At 35.6% G+C, this 27,582-nt stretch overlaps 2 protein-coding genes across 2 annotated transcripts in view; one reads left to right on the top strand and one right to left on the bottom strand.

Annotated features, from left to right (window-relative positions):
- The window catches only part of LOC139974450 (epithelial sodium channel subunit alpha-like), a 133,968-nt gene that overhangs the window by 26,671 nt on the left and 79,715 nt on the right, over window positions 1-27,582 (bottom strand). The window contains exons 2-3 of the mRNA XM_071981616.1: window positions 10,631-10,730; window positions 10,137-10,248 (exon numbers count right to left, since the gene is read on the bottom strand). Of these exons, the coding sequence (XP_071837717.1) occupies window positions 10,137-10,248; window positions 10,631-10,632 (114 nt within the window). The 5' untranslated portion in view covers window positions 10,633-10,730. The remainder of the gene's footprint in view (window positions 1-10,136; window positions 10,249-10,630; window positions 10,731-27,582) is intronic.
- On the top strand, window positions 17,586-24,474 carry LOC139974463 (fibrinogen-like protein A). Its single transcript, XM_071981639.1, has 5 exons — window positions 17,586-17,724; window positions 21,164-21,215; window positions 21,873-22,042; window positions 22,838-23,108; window positions 24,139-24,474. The coding sequence occupies exons 1-5, from the start codon at window positions 17,644-17,646 to the stop codon at window positions 24,387-24,389; spliced, it is 825 nt and encodes a 274-aa protein (XP_071837740.1). The 5' UTR covers window positions 17,586-17,643; the 3' UTR covers window positions 24,390-24,474.

Below are 27,582 nucleotides of genomic sequence, written 5' to 3'. Positions count from 1 at the left end.
TTTGCTTTCATGCATGTATCGATCGCGTGTGCAGGGACTTGGACTTTATAATGATTTCACCTCATTTTGTCTTTTTCCTTCTTTCCCAATTTGCACATTAGATACTGCAGTGCTAGTATGCATTGTTTCCTTGAGGGGGGGGGGGCGTTGATGGAGTACGCAAATAAGATAATACAATAAGAGTTATAAAGGGTACTAAATATCAGGTTGCATCAGTCCAATCGAATTTCTGCATAGTGCCCTTCGACGTTGGTGCCCCCCCAGATTGAAAGTGCTTCCGCCGCCCTTGCTTCAGAGACATTGTAATACGGCATATGAAAGAAGCGATGCCAGTCTGTGTAGGTTAAGTTGGTGTGAAGGTCGAATTCCACTTTTCAATGGCGGTTGGTATGTCTGATAGACGACGCAAATGGCGCTTATAAACTAGTTGGGAGACTGATGAGGCTTTTAGAACTTCATTGAATAGAATTATGTTGTCATTATCAATATTATTTCTAACGCAAGCAGCGCCTCTCCAACTTTTCGGGATACTATCAATTAAACCCTAATATAGGGTGAAAGGAACACGCATAATATGGAATTTGCGCTTGAAACAATCTAACGGGAGAGGTCTCCCGTCATTACCAAACAAATCCCCAACATAATATACATTTTTCAAGAGTAAATTCTTATACAAAATAATATCATTGTTAATACGTATGTGGGAATTGTTGCAGATAATTTGATTTTAAGTTAAAGTTGCTATTCGGGTTCATAAATGAAATTTCACACCACGCACTAGCGATTTGGTAAATGAAAGGATTTGAAATATTAATGATGTCATTCTGTGAGCAATTAGAGTAGAAAATGAGTTCTTTTCCGTAAGATCTTAAGTAAATGTCGAAAAAAACTTTCCACAACCCATATAGGTCGCTGTTGTACCGCTTAATCCAGGTGCATTTAAGACTGTTTATAAAACTATAAATATGAGTTACCTTTAGCCCTCCCTCACCGACAGAATTAATAATGACTGAGCGTTTCACTTTATCAGGATTTCCCGCCCATATAAAATCAAAAATGATACTTTCTATCTCCTTAGTAAAGTGGGAAGGTGGGTTTGGAAGGACCTGAAAGAGAAAAACAAGCTGCGACAAAGCAAATGTTTTGACAAAAAACTTACGACCGATCGGGGTCAAATCCTTACATTTCCAAACACTTAAACACTTTTTAAGACGAGAAAGCTTAGGAACATAATTAAAACGGAAGAGATCCTTTCCATTGCCAGTAAAGAAAATGCCTAATAACTTTACGGGCCCAAGAATGAATCTGATGTTAAACTCCTGAATAAAGGTCTGACAATGGGAGGCAAGCGGACCTAGCGGGAAAAGATTCGATTTGTTTAAGTTAATTGTCAATCCGGAAGCTAGTCTCAGTTGATTAAGAATGTTCAATGCCTCCTTTAAAGAGCTTCTTCTAGTATCGAGAAAAAGAGTTGTGTCATCTGCGCAGGGGTGGAGATTTGTTTCAAATATTGGGGGGGGGGGCGGGGGACATTTGCTTGGATGCAGGCGAATTACTATCAAAGCGGAGCACGCAGCGTACAAGAAAATTTCTGGTTTTGATAGCCCCCCAGATCACCGGAAATGGCACTTCTCGGGCTTGAACATGACCAACCAGATGTACACTTTTGCCTGAGAACCAAGTTTTTCCCAATAGTTTTTTTTCATTCATAACCTTTTTCAAGATTGTCACCAGTCACACATCATGTTCGACCTCATCGCATCTCCTGTGGATCATTGCTTTTGTAGGTAATTCTACGTAACGCCCCACAATACCCGTCAGTCCCACTTTTCAAGGTTTTAAGCCCATTATTTGTTCAGAATTTGAATAATAAATTCACTTCAAAACATACCCGTTATGTTGCACAAAGTTTCATCTATGGGCAACACGCTATACGGTCACAGGTCACAGAAACAACCACGAAGAGTCATTTACCTCATGCAGCATGTGTTGGATGAAGTTTTAGCGACCGCCAAATATGATTTGGATAAATAATCTCACGCATTATTTTCTATTTATAGCCACAAAAAAAAATTATGCCACCAAATATTGGGGGGATATTAGATACTACCGTTCATCCCCACCTAAAATATTGGGGGACATGTAACCCAGCCCCCTCCCCATGATTGTCATCCATGCATGTATACATATATATATATATATATATATATATATATATATATATATATAATATATATATATATATATATATATATATATATATATATATATATATATATATATATATATATATATATATATATATATATATATATATATATATATATATATATATATATATATATATATATGGTTGCTACAGCCCTATTTTCCTTTTTTATCGGCAAACCAAATTTCATTACGGATGCGGTCCGTCTAGCTATTTATTTCGAAAAGAAAGTAAAAACTACTTTCGGTCATACATAGTAACAAATTGTGGCACGGTTAGACAGGCGCCTTGCGAGGAATTTGCCAAGGGACAAAAAAAAAAATTTGGCCGAAAATGCCTCCCAGATTGCTAGAAATGGCACTTCCCAGGCCTTGTAAGTTGCATCTAAGTATTTTCTATTTTGAAATTACTAGCGATATCATAAAATAATACAAAAAATATGCTAAAAAAAAACTATGCCACCAAATATTGGGGGGAATTTTAGATACTATATTCCCCCCCCCCCCCCATGATAGCCGCCCATGCATCTGCGTATTGCATGATCCTGACTTCCTTATTATTAATTTTGATCCCTCTTATATAGTGGTTATTTTGAATTTTTAATGCACAAACTTTCGCTGCAAGACTTTCGCTGCAAGAATAAATGAATAAGGACTTAGCGGGCATCTCTGCCTTACTCCTCTCTCAAGCGAAAAAAGCCAGTGGAAAAACCGTTGTTACATACACAAGCAGTAGTATTTTTGTAAAAAACATTCACCCACTTATTAAAACTGGTATACCAAAATTGAAAAAGGATAGTGTCTTATTGATAAAATCCCACTCAAGCTTATCGAAAGCTTTTTCGAAATTTAATTTAAAAAACCAGTTTGATGAGGGCCAATAAGAGATTGAATTACAGCTTTCAGCCTGGTGGCATTAGCTTTAGCACCGATCTTATAGTCAGTGTTCAATAAAGTAATAGGGCGATAATTCTGCAGGGACATGGGGTCTTTCGTAGGTTTCAGGATGTGAGTGATAATACCCCTCGATTGATCAGTGGAAAAAAAAACTACCATTATCAAAGCCATGAATAAGAGACTCTAAAACTAATTCACCGATTGAATCCCAGAACGTTTTATAAAAACTAGTCACACAACTAACCTATATAGTTCGCTAGGCCCAGGGGCGGACTGGGTCTTAAAACCGGCCCGGGCATTTTTCACCTAGACCGGCCCATTATTCATTGATATGTTACTTACTATAGTGATCGCCGTCCTGGGAGAGGGGGTCTAAGGGGAGGGGGTGTCAAGGAATGCCTAGATGCAAAATGGTGCTATATTTCTCTATTTTGTAGGTTACAATAATCCTTTAAAAAAGACCCACAAATAATTTCCAGAAACAACTCTTGATTAAACTGAGGAAACTTAAACAAAAATCCCCGGATCGGACAGCGATTTCGAAATTGCTCGTCTTGACGGAACACAATAGTAACGTTAGGCCTAGCGTACTATATAGGCTAGTTGTGTGACTAGTTAGGCCTATATGGGATATTGTTACCTAACTTTCCCCATGATAGAAATAATTCGGAAATAAATCTTGGTCTTAGGCAGCTAGACTATCTCAGTGCAGTGTTACTGAGCTATCAGTATTAGAGGAACACAGTGGCGAACTGGCCACACGGGCATTTGGGCAATGCCCGGTGGGCCGGTGGCTTGATGGGCCGGTTGGCTGGGTAAGCCTGGTAAAATTTACAGCCCATTTTCACAGTAGTTAATAGAGTACAGACGGCCTGTGTAGAAATATATATTTTAACTGTGGGAATCAGTCATGTAAAGACTGTCCTCGAACTCTGCTGCTTCAAGGGGGTCCTCAAGTTTAACCTTTTCACCGATGCTTACAAGAGCATTGGCCTTGCTTACAAGCTGCTGGTAACGCAAGTTGCATGTGAACGTTCTCTGCCTTGAAGAGACTCAAAAACCGTTTGAAGAAGTACAATGACACAAGAACATCTTGAGGCGTTCATGTTGATGTCTGTGATATATTATTTTATGGTCTTTTTTAAAGTATTATTGTAACCTACAAAATTGAGATATATAACACCATTTTGCATCTAGGCATTACTTAACTTAAACAAATCTCAATGGGGAGGGGGACCCCTCCCCCAATGAATAATGGGCCGGTCTAGGTGAAAAATGCCCGGGCCGGTTTTAAGACCCAGTCCGCCCCTAGTCCGTGGATACCAACTGTATGTGGTAGCAGAAAGCAGTTCCCCGCGACGATACCATACAGTTTCGACTTGGTAAACAAATGACGTCATTTGTTTTCTATTTTTCCTAACCGGAGCAATTTAGCCGATTTTTGCGGAGTTTTTGTTGCTTGATAGGAGGGAAATGCAATGAACTTTAAACAAAAAGTCTATCAATGTTTTGTTATATGTCTTATGTTCCAATCTGTGATTGTTTTACCTTAATCTCAATCTTAATTTTCTTGTAACAGACTGTTAAGGAAGGTATTATTTTCGCTAGTTACAGATTTCTCCATACTCAATACACTGCGCAGAAAAGTTACATGTTTGCCCTCTTCTGCGCTTCCCCCGTGACGTCATGTAAACAATTACGTAATAGTACTTGTTACCAATTTGTATCGTATTGTATTGGAGATTGAAAATGGACGCGGAGTTGGGTTTTTCTTTATATTAGAATTGTTAAGTTTTACATTATTGAAAGTCAACTCTAGATGTCCCTTGACCTTTAAATTATTACAACAGTTACATTCTGATATCTTTTCTATGCGCTGGTTGCCTTCTTCTCTTCTCGCACGTGAGTTCAAATCAATACAGGCATGTATGCTACTATCACATGGAATTTTCCAACGTTAACAGAATACACCGGAAATATCGGGTGATGATATCAGCTGTCTAGTGATTGGCTGAATAGCCTCACGCATGGGTCTATGCTAATTGCGGAGTTTAGTTTTGGCTTATTTAAGAACATGGAAAACAAAGCTAGGCGCGCATCGTAAAAAGGACAGGGTCTGATTTAAAGGCCATTATAGACATTACTGAAGCCAATCACCCGCTCATTCCAGAAACAACAATGAACCTAAAGAAATAACTTCAATAACAAATACAACTTTCGTTACAAGATGTTTAATATTGTTATCAGTAGTTATGAGACACAATTAACAATAATTAAAACAACACAACACAAGGCACAGTAGCAGGATGCTAACACGCTATTGTCTTGACAACTTTTGATCGCTTGTTATATTTCCACTTATTATAGAAATTGTACATTGTGATTTACAGTTCCTTTTGAATTACATATTAGAGGACTCAAACAAAACCTGCCAATCTTCTATCTTCAATTATATATTTGAGGTCACTTAACGAACGATCTGCAAATGATATATCCTATGGGTCAAGTATCATTTGGGTTAAGTACATATTGAAAATAGTCTAATTGAAATAAATCTACTTTGGACAAAGAACGGGTCATCATCAAAGCATTAAGTGGTCACGAGCTTTCTGAGAGTTATTACAACCTCAAATATGCCAAAATGAAAGTACGCCCTCAAACTTGAAGGACTAATCCAGGAGATGATCACAGTCTATAGTCATGCAGAAATATATGATATATAATACCACTTTTTAATAAGAGAGTTTATAAATATATCAGGTGATTGTTGTGATATTGAACTAAAGAAATCTTAAATTATGTAATTGATGTCATATTATGATGGTCATCTTAATTCAAATAGGGCAAAATGTGAATCACTTATATGTGTGTGTGTGTGTTATTTTCGGTCAAGTTTGCCTTAGTTTCTGAATGACTGTATAAGCCAAAAATTGTATGTCAATTTTGCTACAAATCTGGCCTGAATAGTCTCTTCCTGACTTATAACTTCATTGGGTCAACGGCTAGATTCAAATATCAAATAAGCAAAGCAACAATTGGCCATCCCCGCATATATAATTGACAAAATGGCCTAAACCTTCAATCCTATGTGGGATATCAGCCATAAATCAATGTAAGCGACCAACGGTCACATGATCATATCAAGTTAAAATGTGAAAAATTGCCAAATCTGTCGCAAACTTCTCCTAAACTGTAACGCCGATGAACATCAAGCTTTATGGGTATGATCCTGAGATTTAAATATAGGGTTTGTGTGACTCTGTAGGGTTGCATGTCAGAGGGCAAAGGTCAAATTAAAAAGAACAGCATTTTGACTTTTCTCACATACCCAAATGAAACCGTCTAACACAAGTTTAAGAGAATGCGTATCAATGCAAACCGACAAAAGTCAGTTGATCAAAGGAGGTCAAAGGTCTAACACAATATTAACAAAATAGTCTGTCGCAAACTCCTCCTAAACCGTAAGGTCGAATGACTTACAACCCGGTGGGTATATGCTGGGGCATACGCCATAAACTCTTCGTGACATATAAAGTCATAAGGTCAAAGATCACCGAAAACAGCATTTATGTCGATTGTGCACATACCAAAATACCACGTTATCAAAGATTCGTCAAATGTCAAGATTTAACTTGGTGATTTTCCATTGTTTTCGCTTTGACATGCACACGACACTACACCTACGTTATAATGGACAGTGCTCAAATATTGAACTGGTCTTAAAAATTCGATTTGGCTTGAGTGCGACACATTAATAAATCATAGTTTCCATCCTCAGTCCTTCAGTATATCATCGAGAAACATTTATTTGCTTGCCGATTCCATCGAACATTAATTGTTAAAACGTATTAACCTATGTGGATCACGTCTAGGTACAATATATACTCTATATAGAAGTCACATTGATCATGTTAATGGAAGCGGAATTAAACCGCTGCCCTTGCCTTAAGCTAATATACCAAGCTGGAGATTTATGTCAACAAATTTCCTTATTTTGGACTTTTGGTGAAAAATGAGGGTGTTCTATATTTACTCAACTGCAATCTCATTTTGAATAAAAAAAATTGCTGTTAAAATGATCTAATAACCTCCAAGCTACTCCAAAACAGGATTGAAAAACAAAATAATAACCAATAATTCTGTTTAAGCCAAACTTGGTCTTTCACTTTTTGCATGTACAGGAATACAAAAGCTTTACTCCTGTTTGTAATTATTCTACAGGTTCGTCTTACTTTCTCTTACTAATAATAATAATAAACAGTTCTTATATAGCACAACTTACGATAAAGTCTCGCCGCGCTGTACTTAACCCTGGTCATTGGTAATTTGCCACACCTACACACCAAAGTGTGCACAATTCAAACAATCTCTCCTGGGGCACCACAGTGCACCACAGCCACGTTTCCCCTGGGGGACTTCCCATAGGGTGCAGCAACAAATCGGCGCACGCAACTATATTTACAAGTTATCTCGCAAGTCCCCATTTATACACCTGGGTGAAGAGAAGCCATAGAGATAAAGTGCCTTGCCCAAGGACACAACGCAATGATCTGGCCAGGGTTCGAACCAGTAATCCTTAGATCACAAGTCCACTGCCTTAACCACTTGACCACAACGTCCTCATCCTACTATCAAGAGCGTCAATATCCGAGATATTGCAAGGAAGTCTATGAACAATGTGATGATCAAACTGAATCTGATATTTTTATGATTTCATGATTTTCATGAACCTGACGATGCTCCTAAACCTTTTAAGGTGTTTTGCAATAATTAAATAAAAAGAAAGAAATAAAAACAGAAAATGGTATTGGCTTTATTTACGAATAGGATATTAACAAGTCATAAGATTGACACTACGTAGGTTATGTGCATCTTCATTACTACAATTTTAAATAAAGCTATCTAATTAATATCAAAATAAAAATAAGAAATATGCATCGAATGAGTTAAAGTTATCCCAAAAAGATTTTTTTTTTTTATAAAATCTTCAAAAGGTATTCCTACGTCAGGTAGATGGCGCTGTACATTTTTACCATGACTGGAATGATTTTAAGAAAGGCTTCGGCTTTCTTAGCCGAGAGTTTTGGCTTGGTAGTGACAACATTGCTTATTTGACAAACCAAACAAATTTGGGAGCTACGAATCGACATGAATAATGTCAACGGAAAACCATATTACGCCAAATACAACCTCTTCAGGATTAGTGATGAAAGCAGTAACTACAGATTGACAGATCTTGGTGACTATTTGTCGGAGAGCACAGCAAGTAAGAATAATACAAGTATTGGGGTTTTTATAGTTAAACATTTTGAGTTTGGTAGCCTTGGATAATTGTTACGGTCTTTCAATGATATCACTATAGACATATTAACAGACATCTTTGCTTGCTTGTAACTACCACGCTGGAGCAATCGTTATGAAACTTTGCTAGTATTTTAAACATTAAAGTTTTTCCCACTTGGCGATTATTCTAGAAGAATAACGCTCGACATATTAAAGCATTGAAGTCTACATTTAAAAAAATACTAAACTTCCAGCAACACGCATTGAAGGATGTCTTTAGGCAAACAGGGATGTGCTCAGGAATATTGAGTGCCGGGCAGATTATTCGGTAGTGTGATCCACACCCTGGGAGAGGGATCTCATGGGTGGGGTACCCTTCCCCACTGGACAAATTTTGCACATGAAGTATGCTTAGGTGGTGCTATTTTTCCTATTCTGTGCCATGTATTCTCCCAAATTTTGGTTATGGTGAAATTTGTGTAATTATCATCAAAAAAGTGCCGGGCGAAATGTTTAAAATACTGTTTGTGCTGGGCGGCATGCAGAACTGTTGGGAGGCGCCGCCCGGTGCCGCCCAGTGTGAGCACATCCCTGGGCACAACATTAACTTTAAGATGCTCTACGCCGTTAGAAAACCCTGAGTTTGATCACTAGAAGTGACTAGAGGTTGTAGTCTTATACACAGAACATAAATTCAAATCCTCAAATTTAGCAAAAACTCAATGGAAAACAATGGCAAATGACGATAGGTAAACAAAAGATTTGATGGTCTCAATATGACATGTTTGTAATGATATACAAATGTACTTTTTAGACAATAGGCTATATTGAATACCAGATTAGCCACAGAAACAGTACCAGTACTATTTCCTCCCCCCTTCTTTTTTGGAATATAGGATATCAAGACCAAAATTGTGCCTACATTATTCTTTAAACTCATTGCAATTTCACGAGCAAGAATGCTGATAAAGTGCGTTCCCTTCTATGCTATATGTGTGGATATAAAGAACACAAACGTAACGGAGAGATAATCTACTAAACCTTAAGATAATTATTTGACAAAACTATCAATACATTTGATGAATCGGTTCGATCAAGCAAACGATACCATTAGGCTCAAAATATATAATAATGGCAAAAATACATAACTTGTGTTCACAAAGCTTGTTTTTAATAATAATTGAAAACATATTACTGCCAGATATGTATACCTTAATCCAAATATGCATATCAAGAGACACAATCAAAGCAGGCAATCTTTGTAATTCACTATTTGTTCCATGCAATTTTGTTTAACCTCGCCATGCAAATGACGTCACACGGTATGATAACATACGTATAAATAATAAAATACAGCCAAATGAAAAAAAAAAATAAGGATTTTTTTTTCAAATCCTAAGCCTGAACAAAATTATCTTAAATATTACAAGCGGTTCAGGTACCATATGTATTAATTTTAAGTTAACTTATAGTTAACTAAATTCTGCGGTTTCAACTTGAGCTGGTAGATTAATAATGATATCATATCCTATAACAACTTATCAACAAGTTCGGACTATTAACCACACGTATTCAATAGAATTCTGTGCTTAAGTCTCGTTTCTGTCTTTTAGTTAGGTTATGACGCTATGGCTTATCACAGAAATCTGTCCTTCACTACGAGAGACCGAGACAACGATAAAATTAGTTACAACTGTGCTTCGAAATGATATGCAGCTTGGTGGTACGGTAACTGTCTTCATACCAACCTGACAAGTCTCTACTTTGGTACAACGGTTAGTCTTGCAAGCATTCGTTGGAAAAACCTTCATCAGAGTTCTGACAACCTGAAATATGCAGAAATGAAAGTTCGCCCTCGACCTTGAAGGACGAACAAACATGAGGAATTTTACACTATTAAACCACCCAGATATTTTGTTTTTCGTTTGAAGACGAAATGTAATGACTATCAATTTCATTTTTATCTTGATTTAAGTTTTTATAGATAATAAATCAAGATAAAATGTGATCAATTTGCCATGAAACCGGTGAAATGCATCACATGTAAGAATCTCCATGCACTTAAACCGACAACAGAAAACAGTTATACATGTAGGTTTAGTTTTACATGTTTTAATTAATGGCTTTTCATTTTTGGAACATGGTGTACTTCTAACCTTCTGTGGTAAATGAGAAAACCATGACCGTAATTCCTTTCTTCGTTACCAGAACAAGCGATTTGATATCCTTGCCTTGAACTCACATAAATTTCACATTTCGCTCCGGCCGCACTCTCCCTTTTCACTTTCCCTTCTCTTCCCATTATGGCAATTCCTGAGGTTAGCATAAACTTTATTGAAATTCTGAATGAAGAGAAAGACACTAGGACTATTTTTAAATAAACCATCATGGGAACATCAAGGTGGTGGTTACCATGACGATAAACACAAAATGGATCCAAGGATCGTCCATTACGACACAGAAGGCCGCAATAAGCAAACCAGTTGTCCACCACCACCACCCCTCCCTTCCACCGTCAGATTAGGACGATGCTGTTCCATTATAGAGATTTCCAACATGTTCGTCAATGGTTAGCAATTTCTTTACTTGGTAGTACTTAATTTAGGAAGTCAGCAAAACACCGGGTAACACATGGATAAAACCATACTACTATATCTCACTGTGTGAATCGCAACACTGAACAGAGAACACGCGATGGGGCACGGAAGGGGTAAGGGTAGTAGTGGACCAGATATATGATCAACAATTTGAAAGCGAATCATTTATTTCTTTTTGCATATCAGTCATGCATAACTTCATATTGAATGAATCAGTTCAAAATGCAACAACAGAACAACAAAACTGCAACAACTTTTGACGAGCTAGTTGACTTGTATGCAGAACGCCAAGAAGTTTATCGAATATTATTATGCTATTTCGAAAGATATGTGTACATTATGTAACCTGCTATTAAAACGTGTTTTGTGGTTTTTACAGTAAATGACCGTTACAGCAGCCGCACAAATGTGGGCACCAACAATATATCTGTTAACATAGTGACACCCTATTGACTTACATTGTGACACGAAGACATACCCAGGAGGAAATTTCATTCGCGAATGGTGTGATTGGGTTTGAATGAAGTTTGTTTACACTGGGAATAGGCCAGTTGTGTAATGGTCTTTTATGATTTTGAATGATTCCGTTGTGAATGGATTCCTTAAATTGTTCCATTTAGCAAGTAGATATCCTGGTGTAGAAGGATGTATTCGTGGCAAATAAACCTGAATTAATTGTTACCAAATAAGCACGTCTTACATCAATTCTATACATAGTCTAATAAGGCTGCCTCGTGTTTGCTCCTCACATGTACTTGAGGCACTGGCAGATCCAGGGCCTTTGTTTGGGAGGGGCCAAAGTGGCATTAGAGTGATATGGGGGAGGGGTCTCCCCTTTGGAAAATTTTCTATTGCTGAATGCCCTCAGATGCAATTTGGTGCGACAAAAGTGTACAATGGTGATGTTAATTTACTTCTAAAAAAATGTTTCCCAGGTGTAATTTTCTAAAATATTTATGAAACAAAGTTGGGATCATCTTTCTCAAGAAATTTTATTTCTCATAGGTTATAAATTTCTTACAACCAGCCTGTAACTGCAAAATGGTGTTAAACTGTAAATCCTCATGCTCATACATTTACATAGCTCCCAACTCTTGAGAAGGCAAATAAATGCTGGTCCATGCCACGAATCGCCGTCCTGGGGGAGGGGTATAAGGGGAGGGGGTGTCCCCCTCCCCTTTTGATTTTTTGGAATCCTGGTGATGCCTACATGTAAAATGGTGGCACTTAGAAAGGCTTTTGTCACCCAACATTTTCTGAGAAATATGCATTTTATTGTGTGTAACATCAATAAATTGAATAGTAGGTGATAATTCATTCTTTCCCGTGGCATGAAAATGTTCGCTGCTCGCCCCAATGAAAAGAAATATAGGCTAATTGGAGGTTCAAATGATGCTGTAAAGGAGGTTTTATACTCTATTATACTAAATGCTAAAGAAATGATGGTTGCTAAGTCAAAGTTTGATGCAAATTTCTTTATGTATACTTGACAATTACAATGCGGTTTTTTCGGATGCTTGTGCGGGTCAGCGGGTTTGGGTGTTAGAATGCGGGTCTAATTCCCGCGAATTGCGGGTCAGTTGGGAGCTCTGCATTTAATTTTAAACCAGAAAACGAAAAGGTTTAGACTTGTCTACCACTGCTATTCCTCTCGATTTTTTTAATTTCCAATCATATGATTTAGCGGATGTTCGGAAACACTTTTTGGCTCACCTTGGGGGGGCATGGCCCCCCTTGCCCCCCTTGGATCCGCCAGTGACTTGAGGTGATTCTTTTCTTTAGGCATTCTAGATCGTCCACAAAAGACAGTTTTTTTTCATCCCATAGTTTTGCATAGAAAACTTCTTCAACTAACGTATTTCATCATTAATTGCACTTGGCCACTAATTTTCGAAATATAAAAGCACCATTATCCTTTCAATATGCATGCAATCGAAATGAACATTTCGGAGTACTTGCAGTATGCTTAATTCATGTTATTCTACATATGAAATACATTTGGGAATAATCTTTGGGTGCTTTTAAATCTTGACAGGCTAGTTGTCACATCCTGTAAGTTATCCTGTTATTTACGGTACGTCTCTTCCTTCATTGGTGGAGGCATACCCATAATGCAACAGAAATTGTCCATGTCTGCCAATCACTCACCGATTGTTCCCATAACAAGTCCAAATCTCATGTTGACCTAAAAAGTTGCGCCCCCTTCCCCCCCCCTCATTCACAGGAGAACCAGTTCGAACACGCTTTGATGTAAAATACCTTTTCTCATAATCACAATCGTGACAAACTATACACAAAAGATTAATTGGTCCTTTCCTTCAAGTCATTGTTTTCAACAAGATCAAGTGTTGTCTGACCCTTTTCCAGCTCAGTACAGGACAAATGGATTTGTCCACGCTTGATATCAGAATATCAATGTCTATCAAACGAGATCTTTTCTCATAAATAAATTCTGTCTCACATTCTTGAGAATCATTTCTGTGTCCAAGGTTCTTTGCACTGGCACTGAAAGTAGTTGTTTGCTCCATGCTTTCCAAATCGTTATCTCCAGAACTTGCAGTAGGCATAGGCCTACCAGTACATAATGTATCTTACTACGTAATGTTATTAATACTGTGCTGTAGCCGAAGCTTTCCAGTCTCATGTTTAGATTTTAAAGCTGCCTTGGCCTTTTTGCAAGATTTATTCTCTGATGTTGTCCTGACTGAGGAATTGTTTTCTTCTTTTTGCTGGCATCCTGTCTGGTTTCTCAGGCAAGGTACTGTTTCCTGGCAGTTTTACGATGGTAAGAGCTGAGCTAGCATTCGTGTTGTGTTATTCAATTATTCAATAAAGTGTGATTTGTGTACACTATAGTTTCAAGGCAGGTGCTACTTTATTGAAGATCTATACTCAATATATGAAGGAAACATGAAGTGTAGCCTAATAACAAGCTTATAGTATATTCCATAAAGGCCCTGTTATTTGTAGAGAAAATTACATTTCAATTCCGAAATACGTATACTTGCAGCAAAATAAAGCAGTTATGTTTCACTTGTTGGATCAACTCGATTGGAATACAGAATATATTTTTGTTATAATTCCATGATGTCATTTTAACCAAGGCAATGCATGTTAGCGGTGTTGGCCCATTATCATTATAGCACTGTATCAGTTTATAGCGAGAAAAAACATCTACATGATTGTTGCGAGTCCGTACTTTATGTTCTTTATAGTGTGGCTCTAACAACAGGTTTACAATAGGTTATACTAGCTTATTATTTACCAATACTGTCCCATCAGCACTCCTGTCGAATATCACCTGATGTGACTAAAACGGGAAGTGGAAGGAAATGGAACTTCTCTCTTCGTGGCTCACAATTACTCTTTGAATTATGAACACATTCATTCTAGTTTTACACAGATAGATTTAAACGATATGCACTGATAATGAATATTAAATTCCCATCAGTAAACGTCTCTTGATTCGGAATTCAGTGTGAATTATATCCATAGTAACACGTGTAGTCGTTTCATTCTCAAACATTCCTCTGCATTGATTTCTCCAGAAATCCAACCTTGTTTACTAAAACAGCGCGGCCTTGCCCACGCAAATGATAGCATGTCTTATGAAAATTAAAGAACATAACACCTGTCAACTTTTCGGAGTCCGATACTAACATTGCCTCATAGTCAATTAAGCACTTGTATTGATCGGGATGGGACAAGCCGGAAGTCTTAATTAATTATGTATAGAAAAGTTACTGTTAACAATATCGCGCCTGCTTTGCTCAAGCTGGATTATCACAAGTAGTGATGTACGTATGGTGAGCACGTTACCTTTCAACGTACCGATTTAAATGAATACTGTGAATCTAACGGTACCTCATGGGAGTTTGTACGGTGAAGTAATAAATTCACAAAAAAACAAAAAAGATGTGGCAAATGCAGTTGAGTTAATAATATCGTCATGGCAATTAATCTCGAATCGTTTTTGCTATGCTTTTGAACTTTTAACTAGTTTATTATCAACGGACAATAATATGTGTTAAAAGCAAAGGAACATGCTAATAAAATTCTCATCCCAGAAAACAGACAGCTCAAAGCAAATATTCTACAAATATAACATATTTCAACTAGGAACAATTTAGCTATAAAATATAGTCCAACATACGCGTTTCTCAACTGTGGTTGTTAAATGCTTCTGCCAGTAAACTGAGGCAGGAACAGTATTACAACGGAAGCGTAGAAAAAAACATCATATTGACGACTTAGACATATTGTAAAACGGTAAATATTTGAAAATCAACGCTTTGTCCAGAAAATTGACCTTGTTGTACGGTAACTAGTTTTGTTCCCGGTTTTTGCCTTTCCTACAGCAGTATTTTAAAGATGGAAGAGAGTATGCAAAATTTTGATTGTAAAATTTAAGACATTATGCAAATTTATTGCATTGAGTTAAATCACGATCTTTCAGACTCATATTTTACTAAATCGCAAAGCTGCAGTTTTCATCTTTGACCGCTTTGGAAGTTGTTCGTTTCTCGACAAAACAGTAATTTCAAGGTTTGTTGGTAGGAATCAATTCTGTGGTAAAGTTGACAGAGTAATGTCCCCTTTACATTTCCGTACATAGCTACACCTTTCGCCGAGCAACAGTACTTCCTGTTAGCTAGTGTGTTAGTGTCAGCTATCCTTGTGTGTCATAGGACTATGTAGGCCTATACTGTACGCATTGTATGGTACAACAAGCGTTGATTTATACGGTATAAACAAGATTTACAGGACTCAAGTGTCATTGCCAGATAAATAACACGAGATATCTACTTTCATTTGTCTTTCAAATATACAACTCTCAAATACATTACAGGTATTTCAATTAGAGTTATATTATTGTTTTATGTATTGTGCAAAATAATCAAACAATGTCAGGCATTATGTGTGAAATATGAATCAACCGCACCTAGAGCTCAAACCAAAACCATAGCAAGTTAGTAATGAATTTGGGTTTTAACGACAAGTTGCACATATAACAGTATTAGGGTAAGCCACAAACATCTTAGTTAAAATGTGACAAAAAATATCTTAGAAATTGTATTTACGAATATGTTGGTTGTTTTTAAAGTTTTGTAAAGAATTGATTAAAGAAAAATAACACTTTCGTACAACTACACAGGCTTGTCAACATATGCACAGAAGAAGAGATTGGGGGGGGGGGTAGACGAGGTTGGGAGAGGGAGGGTGACGAAAAGAAATGTATTAAACAGTTGATATAAACTATTCCAGATGTAAGTTGAGTGACTTATGACGTGTTTATAAAGATAACCGTGATCGTCATCTCATGACAATTAACTTATTGAACCAATAGAGTTTACCTAAATTCCGTAATGTGAAGAGCATAAGTTACCAAGTCAACGCGTGATATAGAAGTTAACATGTTACCCTAACCACCAAACTGTAAACCTGGTAACCTGTCCAACCAATCTGTACTTAACGTTTTGAAAATAAACTTAATATGTTGTCGAAATCTCTACCCATTACTATTAACATCGAAGAAATGGACCAGTTACATGCCAAGGAGAACAGGAAACAGTAGTGTTTTAGTACTCGAAAAGTAGACCTACTCGGTACTCGAGTACTTTTTGCGAGTACTTGGTTCACGCACTCGGTGGAAGTACTCGAGTGTTACAGTACTCGCACTAGTCATTCAGTACCAGAATTCGAATGATAAAGCGCTCGTACTCGGTACACGGATTCTAAAATGACGTGTTCGGACTCTGGTACTTGGTACTTGGAACCTCAAGTACTAGCATGTACTTGGTACTCGGATAATAGTAAGAACTCACAACACTGATAAAAAACTAAAAAGAAAAGGATGTATCAAAGCAGAACTCAATAAGACATGTCGTCTTGTGCTAATAGTCATAATGCAAATAGACTGGCCATTTTCCAAACGGATTTAGACAATCATTACATTTCTATGGGTTATCATTATGTTATTATATCATCTCTATTTTAAGAAATTAAGTTGATATAAATCATTTATTCCTGATAGATCTTACAATATTACAATATCACACTTGCAATGCGAATTAGCATCACTTTGGCTTCACAAAACTATGCGACAAGCCTAAATGTTTTCTGTTTAACTAGACACGAAAGTTAAAAAAAGATTATGACCGTATTCTATCTGAATGTATACATCAATGAGAAGCCAGATACATTGCAAGTCTAATGACGGTTCAATGCATATCCATGATATATGATTCGAAATATATCTAAGGGTCTTTCAAGGGTCATATTAAAAGTAATGCTCCATATTTTGTACAAATGAAACAAATAAAGAATGGTAATTGATTTAAAAGTTCTCTTTTAAGGTAAATATTGTAAAAAATTATCTAAACACACATAAACTAAGGAGGCTCTGGGCTCGTGTGGGAAGTAAGGAATAGCCAATGTACCTCTGGTTAATTTTATTAAAATGAAATTATTCATAAAGACGTTTACATAATTTCATACTTGAGTTGATGAATCGAGACGATTCAAGGTTTCCATAGTATTAACAGTTGTTTCCTTAAACTGAGAGATCCATCGAATTTGAGAAATACCTTCATTCGTCTTGCAGACTCTGCTTAGAAGATACCATTCTAAATAAAGTCTATATTTCCTTCAATCCACCATGAAGTTACAACTTTTTTGCTTCTTCGTTTTTGGAGTTTTCCTTCTGGAGTTTCTTTCTGTAGAATCTTCTGATGAAGTGGTAAGTCTTTCAATTATATTTCAGAACGTTTTCATTATTTATCGAACTGTCCATTTTCATATCTTATCAATATTAATTTTGTCTAAATGTTAAAAATATATTTTCTGTTTCATAATTTCTTCTCTTTTCTTTGCTAAATCGGTGTATGCAGCTATTCAGACTGATTTCTTGTTTTTATTTTTCAATCTTTCTTCACTGCTAACCATATCACTTAAACCTTTGAATACTTCAGATTTTCTCAATTAAATACCTGAACAATGTAACATCTTTCTGATCAACACACATGTTTATACATATTTTTAAAGAGATCTTGTAGGGCCTATCTTTATTCACTCGAGATAGTGAACTTACATTTTTTTCTACGATTTAAAAGCTCCGTTAATCCTTCTATTAGTGGACCCTTTCTTAAAAATGTATTCAACATATTATATTGCACTGGGAAGTAATAATATGTATCATCGATACAGCTGTATTGTTAACAAAGTTAATACAGGGACACTGCAATTAACACGAAGTATTTCAAGCTTGCCGATGACTCGAAAAATATTTTTTTCCATGCATACGATACATAGACAATAAGTTGATTTCATTCTAAGAATGAGAACTGAGATGTCGAACATCATTCGATAATTTTTAGCACCGTTACATTGTAACGTTGTACAAGTATTTTACGAATAGTAATTGGAAGCCTTTCCCTATATATTTACTTAAATCAACTTTAAATCACCAGGAAATGGACATTTCAATACCTTTGAACAAATCGAAGGTTTATTTAAAAAAATGAGTGTTCAAGTAACGAGAAGCATTTTATTTTTTTCACTTTTGTTAATCTAAGAATATTAATATATGCACCACTTAATAGTTAAGTAATAACCCCAGTTAACTTTTGATATATTTAGGCTAACATACAAAACAAGATTTGAAAAACTACTCAAGCCGAGCGCAACTTGACTACAGATACTAGCATAGATATTTATTTAACTAAAATTAAGAGGAACATTTGTTTTGTTATTAATTTATTCAATTATATGGGAATGCCAAGTTTCTCTGCTTCATAAGTATAATATGCTTAATATGACAAAAACATATTTTATTAATAACATGCAGTATTATATATCTAAAAGGTTTATTGTCTAATATCATCAAATATCCGTAAAGTTATGGGCGTAGACCATCGCTATCACTGGTTTTTAAAACTGCTTCTCAACAATGCGCTTTCCCAATTTTCAATTTTGTGTTTTTTATTTACTAAACTAAGGATTTAATGTCAATAGATTCTCTAAAGCAACAATCCCAAAATACATAAATTAAAAACAAACATATTGGTGCCTATATTGATACTTGTTTCAATTAAGTTATTGAGACGTTAATGCTTCAATTTGCTGTTCACTTTATTTAGAGATTTCAGTTTATTGAACATGAACGACACCTGTGTTTTGAAAACTAGTTTCATTTCAACCCATTAACCATCAAACCCATCAATTTATATGTATAACAGACACTAAAGTATAGAAATACATAAGTATAAACAGAGAAGTGTAAAATAAATTTGCAAATTCAGACTTACAATCTTTATTAAAAAAAAGTAATGATCCTTCATGACTTTTGTTTTACATTATAGCATAGCATGCAGCTAAACATAATGAATTCAAATTTCGCCTAACAAAACCAATCCTATATATTAAAAAGGCAATATACCAAATTAAATATCGTAAAACGGAAGCAATATCCTCACTAGTTATTTTGTGTTAGGAAGAGAAATCAGCTTTTAAACAAGCTAATCCTACTTGAACTTCTTTTTTCCAGACTTGATTCCCTTTGATAACTACTTTCTGTTCCTTTACCAAATGATAAATTCCGTTGATATATATTTATCAAGTAATGTTTTTAGTGCAAATGTTAAGTTAATAACCTGAAGAAATTTAAACTTAGAAAACATCAACATTGAAACGCAAAATTATGTTAACAAGAAACGAAGACGTTTAGAATTTGACATCCCTATGTATATCTTGCTACTGTTGTTTAACTTTGTAGATTAACCCTGCTCTCCGTATTCATATCTATACAAACTAAGCAATAGCCTGTTGTTTTTTCTCTGTATATTTAACAGGCTCTCCGTGTTCATATCTATACAAACTAAGCAATAGTCATACTGTTGATTTACTTTGTAGATTTACCCTGCTCTCCGTGTTCATATCTATACAAACTAAGCAATAGTCCTGTTGTGTTTTACTCTGTAGATTTAACAGGATCTCCGCTTTCATATCTATACAAAACTAAGCAATGATTCTACTGTTGTTTTCGAAACCTGATTATGTATTTGTGTATTCGACACTACATACTTTATTTATAAGATTTGTCTTGAAACTTCCTTAAAATCCTTGTCAGTTCTTTCCTGATCTTAACTGCTCCGTCCGTAACTAACACAATAAAGAACATAAGGAAGTAACAGTTCTGTCGATTTTTTACAAGATTCAAAGTCATTTTTTTTAATGATTCTCTTCATTTTTGCTATTCTTCATACAAAATGCACAATTTGACATATTTTAGAGATTTAAGTAAAGTAAAATATGTGTACTGGACCCTTTGATGTGATTATTCTAATTTACCTTTTTTGGTTTGAAGATGATAACTGATCGACGCGGTAAAATATCTTTATTTATGCCACATAATACATGTAAATAGCTAGTTAAATTTTACCGTTGTTAGTCTCTTTGGTAACCTCTACCATGGATCAAGTTGTATCATGTGATCCTTTTAATGTTTTAGTCAAAATACTTTGTACTTTCCTTGTTAGTTTTTTGTTTGGCATTATATGACAAACATCATGATTCTATGTGCCAGGTAATGTCACTCGTTAACATTAATAGTTTCAAATATTCTTTTTCCACAAATAACTTTATTTTTCAGGACTGTTATACATTTCTGAAATATAAATGCAAAGCCTTATCAAAATATTTAACTCCGTATTTATGCACAATGCTGTTGTTTACGTTGTAGGCTTACTTTGCAACTAATAATATATTACAATACTTCTCTCTTTATCATCGGTGCCAATACAATTTGTTACAAGCAACTGTCATATGCTAAAATGTTATTTTTTATCATTCGTTCCATAAAACCATGCCTGGTGTTTTGTACATATGTTAATTAACAACTATAAGTTTTAACAAACTCACGACTTTGGTCATCATTACGCAAAATTCACACTTCAAGTCACTGTTTACAGAGTGAGAAATTCGAAGAAAGGAAACGTTTCCCTGACGTTTCTGATATTTATCACAACAAATAGTTCGAATTAAACAAAAGACAATAAACAAGGCTAAGAATATTTTTTTATACAATAAAGGAGTTTATCTGTGAGATAAAGCATCACTTAATACGTAATGTTTGATCATTTTGAAAGTAGTAATAATTTTCAATTTCTATTATTTGACAGAGTGACATGAGAACTGATAACAGTAAATCTAGGCGCAGAAGAGACACGGAAAGTAAGTTGACGCACACTCGAGATTTATTTACTTACATTGTGTGCATAAAAGCTTATTTATCTTTAACAATGCAATTTTAGTTTGATTGTACCTTCGTAAATTATTTGAGTGTAATATGTGCTTAGGGCAACTGTATCTACAAGTAAGTGTTATATGTTCTTTCATTTCAAAGGGAAATTTCACCATTCGTAACAAACTTTATGATAGTTTCAACGTGTTACTTATACAACATATCCCTTGCGTTTTACTCTGTGCCATTTCCTCCTTTCATCAAACTTTATTGCACAGGTTTTATATTGAATGAAACTGTATGTTGTATGTAAAAATTAACCTGGCTTGTAATGTTACCTAAAATGAACTGGAGCCCTTTGAAATGAAATTCAGCTTTTCAGTTTTTATTCTGAGTGCGTTCCTCAGTAACACGTTATATGAATTTATTTCAACTAATTGGTTCAGCGAAGAAGATAATTCAAACAAATTGATTCATATCGTTGAAAAATAACACAATAAATAACATATAAGAAATGTTTTTGGGAACGTCTATTGATTGAACTATAAAGTATTCAAAGAAACAGATAGCTAAAACTCTGTTGTTTTGTTCGATTTTCATGCACTTCTATGCAATTCTACCCCGTTTCCTCCTTTCTTATTTTTCAGGTTCATCTTACTTCTACTACCAGGAGCCTGAATATCCAAGAGATTGCAAGGAAGTCTATGAACAATGTGATGATCAAACTGAATCTGGTATTTTCATGATTCAGCCCGACGGTGCTCCAGAACCCTTTAAGGTTTATTGCAATAATTCCATCGATGGAGGAGGTTGGACGGTAAGTTATTATTTCCCAGATAATGGATAGAGCCCACTTCTTCAATCTGCTAAGATGAGATGATATGTTAGTCCAAAGATTAGTATGTTGCTAGGCTTCAACAACTGTTATACAACTCCACTCCCTATCACAATTGAAAGTCATTTTGTAATAACTATTTGTCGCTTGATGAGTCTCAAAAGTAGTCGAAAAGACAAGTTTTATCTCGTTTAATTATCTCACCCTTTTCACGTAGTGTATTGGGGATGAGATATTGTAGTCTATCGAGCATGTTTGTAAAGTAGGACAACGTGAGACTGACCACCGACTCCTCCTAACCGTAACGCCGATGGAAATCAAACTTGGCGATTGGTTGCATGAGTATGGGATGTAGTGCACTTGTGAACGTACCAAAATGACATAACATTTGTGATTAACCTATTTCAAGTTTCATGTCAAGCTAGACTAGATTACTTAAAACTTAAGAATTTCAATTTAATAAATCGAGACTGTTCCTTTGGCTTATCAAACGATAAAATAGCAACCACGATGAAGTACCGTAGTGATTGCATTTTTAGATTTATTGTTTATTTTTGCCTATATACCCACGTTTTTGTTTTATAAGATCTGCACCTCGGTGGATTGTCTATTGTTATATTTGTTTTCGTTATTAACGCCATTTAATCAACATAATGATAAGCGGCACTATTATCTTTCTAGCAAATTATTAGACAAAGAAATATTTCAACCAAACGAAATTAAATCTGATATTGGAATATTTTAAATTCTGTCTACACACCACTTACTCTCCAACAGGTGATTATACGTCGAGTCGATGGCGCTGTAAATTTCTATCGTTACTGGAATGACTATAAAAAAGGCTTCGGCTTTCTTCGCCGAGAGTTTTGGCTTGGTAATGACCACATTGCTTATTTGACAAACCAAGGCAACTATGAGCTACGGATCGACATGAATAATGTCAACGGTAAACCATATTACGCCAAGTACAACCTCTTCAGAATTAGTGATGAAAGCAGTAACTACAGATTGACAGATCTCGGTGATTATCTGTCGGAGAGTACAGCAAGTAAGTAAAAGTTTGAATTTGGTTGCATTGTTACCAAGTTCGATCGATTCAGTCTCTTCCCTCACACTCTGCCCACGATGAAAAAGATAATGATTATGATAACACAGCTGCTTGATGCGCTGAAACGATTTACCTGACATGCTAATCATGAAAACTATGCCTTAAAAATAATGCTCAATTCACAATTTCAGCGTGTATCCGAAGTTCATATTATTTGCACCAACACACGATGAACATATAGTCTATTCCAATTCGCCTTTGTTAAACTTTCATCATGAAATTATAATACAAACCGTTACACAAAGGTTGCAAATATAATTAAAAGATATAAGAGAAATCATTGCTACTTTCAAATTATCTCTGCTCACCAAGTGCTTATTAAATTTATATTTCAATTAAACTGGTGTAATATTTTCTGTGCATCACCCAATATAACTCAGTTATAGCTCTCGATTTGTTGGTAGCAAGTTAAACTAGCTTTGGTGCGGCCCGAAATTTCTTGTTGTTGCTCTTTTTAGTAGAAAGACAGGTGCAGTAATTGCGATATGATGACTGGAAGAATATGTTTCAGTATTTTAACTTATTATTATCATTAAAACTGTTACATCTTCTATGTTCCGAATATAATATCATTTTCGCTGGGATAGTGGTGGGCAACAATGAACTGTTACATGGTTGTAGAGCCCACTTGCGTCGGTTCAGATTTATAAAATGAAACCAAAAAGTAACTAACGCGAAGAACTGACTCCAATTATTTTGTTTCGTTCCTTTCCCCGAGTTACTCATGGTTAAAATCAAACTACTACTCATAATATATAGCAATATCCTCTTCATAGTAGACCTATGGAACAGCTGTTATGCACACATTAAAACAGTTATGTGGAATTCGTGGTCGAAGTACCTCGTTAATTGGCCAAATTAAGGCAAAGTCATTTCATCAAATTAAGATTAAACAACAAAAGACACTTAAGTGACGATTAAATGTCTCTACAAATCTGTCAACTTGATTAATTATTCTTTTAACCTACAGATTACGACGCGATGGCTTATCACAGGAACATGTCTTTTAGCACGAGAGACCAGGACAACGATCCTGCTAGTAGTACAAACTGTGCTTCTTACTGGTATGGTGCTTGGTGGTACGCTGATAATTGCCATACTACACACTTAACGGGTCTCTACTTCGGTGCAACTAGTTCTCATCAAAGCATTAAGTGGAATTATCTTCCTGAAAGTTATTATAACATCAAATATGCGGACATGAAAATACGCCCCTTGTAGCCTGTTAATACAGGAAAGTTATTGCAACATGAATGCAAATGACAATAATATTCTGATTTCTAATAGAATTAAATGTCCTATTTTATTCATTGTCTTCATCTATAGTCTCTAATTCGATGAATTGGTAGCAGGCGAAGTTTTAACCCCCCCCCCTCCTTATCCCACCCCTTCCGGTTACCATTCCACTCTGAGCTTTTCTGAGGTAATCTTAAACTAATTTAAACTTGTTTAAAACCTAATATGATGATACTACAAGGATGATGATGTTACAATAGTAAAAACGGCATAAGCAAATGAACTAGATTCGTCTTTTGCGTCTATTTTCCTCTATCTGGTGAAAAGAATGACAAAATAGTACTAGATGGGAGAAATAGTGTATAACAGTTACGATTTACGTTAAAATTCAACAGCTTTAGATCTATATAATTAGCGGCGCCAATCCAAAAACCAAAAATAGCGAAAAGCATCTTAAGTTGGTTCTGAAGCAAGTGGTAACAAATGTACACAACTAGGTGGTAAGTAGGCGCAAGAGGGAGACGTTGTAGAGCTTAAGGAATATATTAATATTGTTATTGTAGTTATATAGTCCCTGCTAAAAGACATCACGTATAACCATGAGTGGAACATGTAACAATGGCAGATTTTGTTTACACTATCCGAGCCAGCAATCACTTATAAAAACTTTGATTGCTATGAATCATTAGCATGTGCTATTATGGTTACAGTAAGAACTGTGTAATTCCAACAAATCCAGTTTTAAGCATTTGTTGGGATTACACATATCTTCAGTTCTTACTGTAATCTTAACAGCAAATGCTACCGATTAATCATATTTATTAGCACAATCCAATTTTACTGTGGTACAAAACATTCGGCTATTAAGTAGTTACTATAATCTCGTCGACATAATCCATTGTCACGAGTGGTTATTGAAACTCCGCTAAGCCTACCCTGTTTGTATTTTCAACGAGCATCAATTGATCTAAATATGGTCTTGATTATTAATAATGCAAAGTTTTCTTCAATTTTGTTTAAATAAGAGACCAAAACATTATAGGTGAAAGAAACTTTCTCGTACTGTGATTGTCGGTGGGGATGGGTGGAGGGGGGGGGGGCGGAGGAGCGGTATGGACTCCACTTCATGCCTTATCTATCGTCCATGATCATATAAACAGACAGCGATTGTAAACCTCCTTAAATACGAAAAAGCATAACATTGTGAGGAAATTGGTATTTGATTATTTATGAGGTAATATTCCACTGCAGAGACTACGAAATATACGTGATATATCAGAAACATGAACATCTGTTAAAACCTTAACCTGCATTTCGCGTTGTATTCGCTAGGGTTCGATGATGTGATGGTGCACCGTTAAAGCACTCCCTGGTCTTTCTGGCCTAGCCATGATTGAGTTTAATCTATGGGTATATGTTACAATAGTTCGAGATGCCGAGAACAAGGTCGAGCTCTGGGAATAATTATGTCACAGGTTCTCGTTTTGGAAGTCTTTATTTTTCCTAAGAATAGTATAAAACTGACAATACAACATAATTTCCTGCCTCGATCAAGTTGAGCCGGGAATCATCGTGTGACAACAAAGTAAATGTAAAAGGTACCTTTATTAGGTATATTCCTCAATATTGCCAAGTATATGTACGAACATTTCAATATTATTAACGTTACCTTACATTGTTTTGGCTAATTTGTGAGACATAGTTTGTCTGTTTTTATATAAACGTTCAAATATCTTTAAATTTGGAGTAGTCACCTTTCCGATACTCTATGTGAAGGGTCCCTTAGTTAGGTACATGCTGAACGTTATAATTCAATAATAAAACTAAGCCTAACAAATAGCATGGAATTTGTCTTTCAGTCTCTATAAAGCACAGAGAAATAAAGAAAATGTATACAAGGAACATTTTAAACTTCGAAACGCTGTACATTGCATATGAAAGAAAACATAAATTATAGCCTATTGTCAGCTTATAATGTATTCTATGAGAGCTGTGTTATTTGAGAAGAACACATTTCAATTCCGAAACACGTATAACTGCAACAAAAAAAGTAGTTATATTTCAATTGTTGGATCAACTCGATTGGAATACGTAATATCGTTTGTATAATTCATTGATTTATTTTTAACCTAGGCTATGCGTATAAGCTGTATTGGCCCTATCACATTATAACAATATATTACAATATAGCCATAACTATGTTCTGTTATAGTGTGGTTCTTACAAAAGGGTTACAATAGGTTATACTAGCTTAATTGTTAGTCACCAAAATTGTCCCATCAGCACTGCTGTCGATGGTCATTTGTTGTGACTAGAACGGGTAGCGGAAGGAAATTACACTTCTCTATACGTGCCTCGTAATTACTCTTCGAATTATGAACACATTCATTCTAGTTTTATACGGCAGATTTAAACGACATACAGGGTTAATGAATATTAAACTCCCATCAGTAAACGTCATTCGGAATTCAGTGTAAACTAGAGCCACAATAAACACGTGGAGTCGTTTTATTCACACACATTCCTCTGCATTGACTCACCAGATTATCACAAGTAGTGTTGTACGTATGGTGAGCACCTTACCTTCAATGTTCCAATTTAAATGAATAATGTGAATCAGATCTAATGGTACCTCGTGAGAGCCTGTACGGTGAAGTAGTTAAACCACAAAAAAAACATGGTGATTCCTTTTTTGATTGATGTGGCAATTGCAGTTGAGTTAATGATGTCGTCATTGCAATTAATCTAAAATCCTGTTTGCTATTCTTTTCATCTTTTAACTAATTTATCAAAAACAGACAATAATATGTGTTAAAAGAAAAGGAACATGCTCATAAAGTTCTCAGCACAGAACACGGAGAGCTCAAAGCAAATATTCTACAAATATACCACATTTCAACTAGGAACAAGTTAGTAATATAAGTCCAACACACGTGTTTCTCACACTGTGGTTGTGGAATTATTCTGCCAGTGACCTGATGCAGGGACAGTGTTTAGTTTAGTTAAGTAGAAAAAAGGATCAGGAGGGACACTTAAGTCCCCATCAAGGACCCTATAAAGAGAGGGAAAAAACTGAAGACACAAACACTCAGACCCGATTACAATGCTTAAAGTGCTTGTCCAAAGCATTCTTAAACCCATTGACACTACTTGCAAGTACAACTTTCTCAGGCAAACT

This window comes from Apostichopus japonicus, chromosome 9 (genome assembly GCF_037975245.1).
Source record: "Apostichopus japonicus isolate 1M-3 chromosome 9, ASM3797524v1, whole genome shotgun sequence".
Classification (NCBI taxonomy): domain Eukaryota; kingdom Metazoa; phylum Echinodermata; class Holothuroidea; order Aspidochirotida; family Stichopodidae; genus Apostichopus; species Apostichopus japonicus.
Note: the sequence above shows the minus strand (reverse complement) of the source record. Positions and strands in the feature narration are given on the sequence as shown.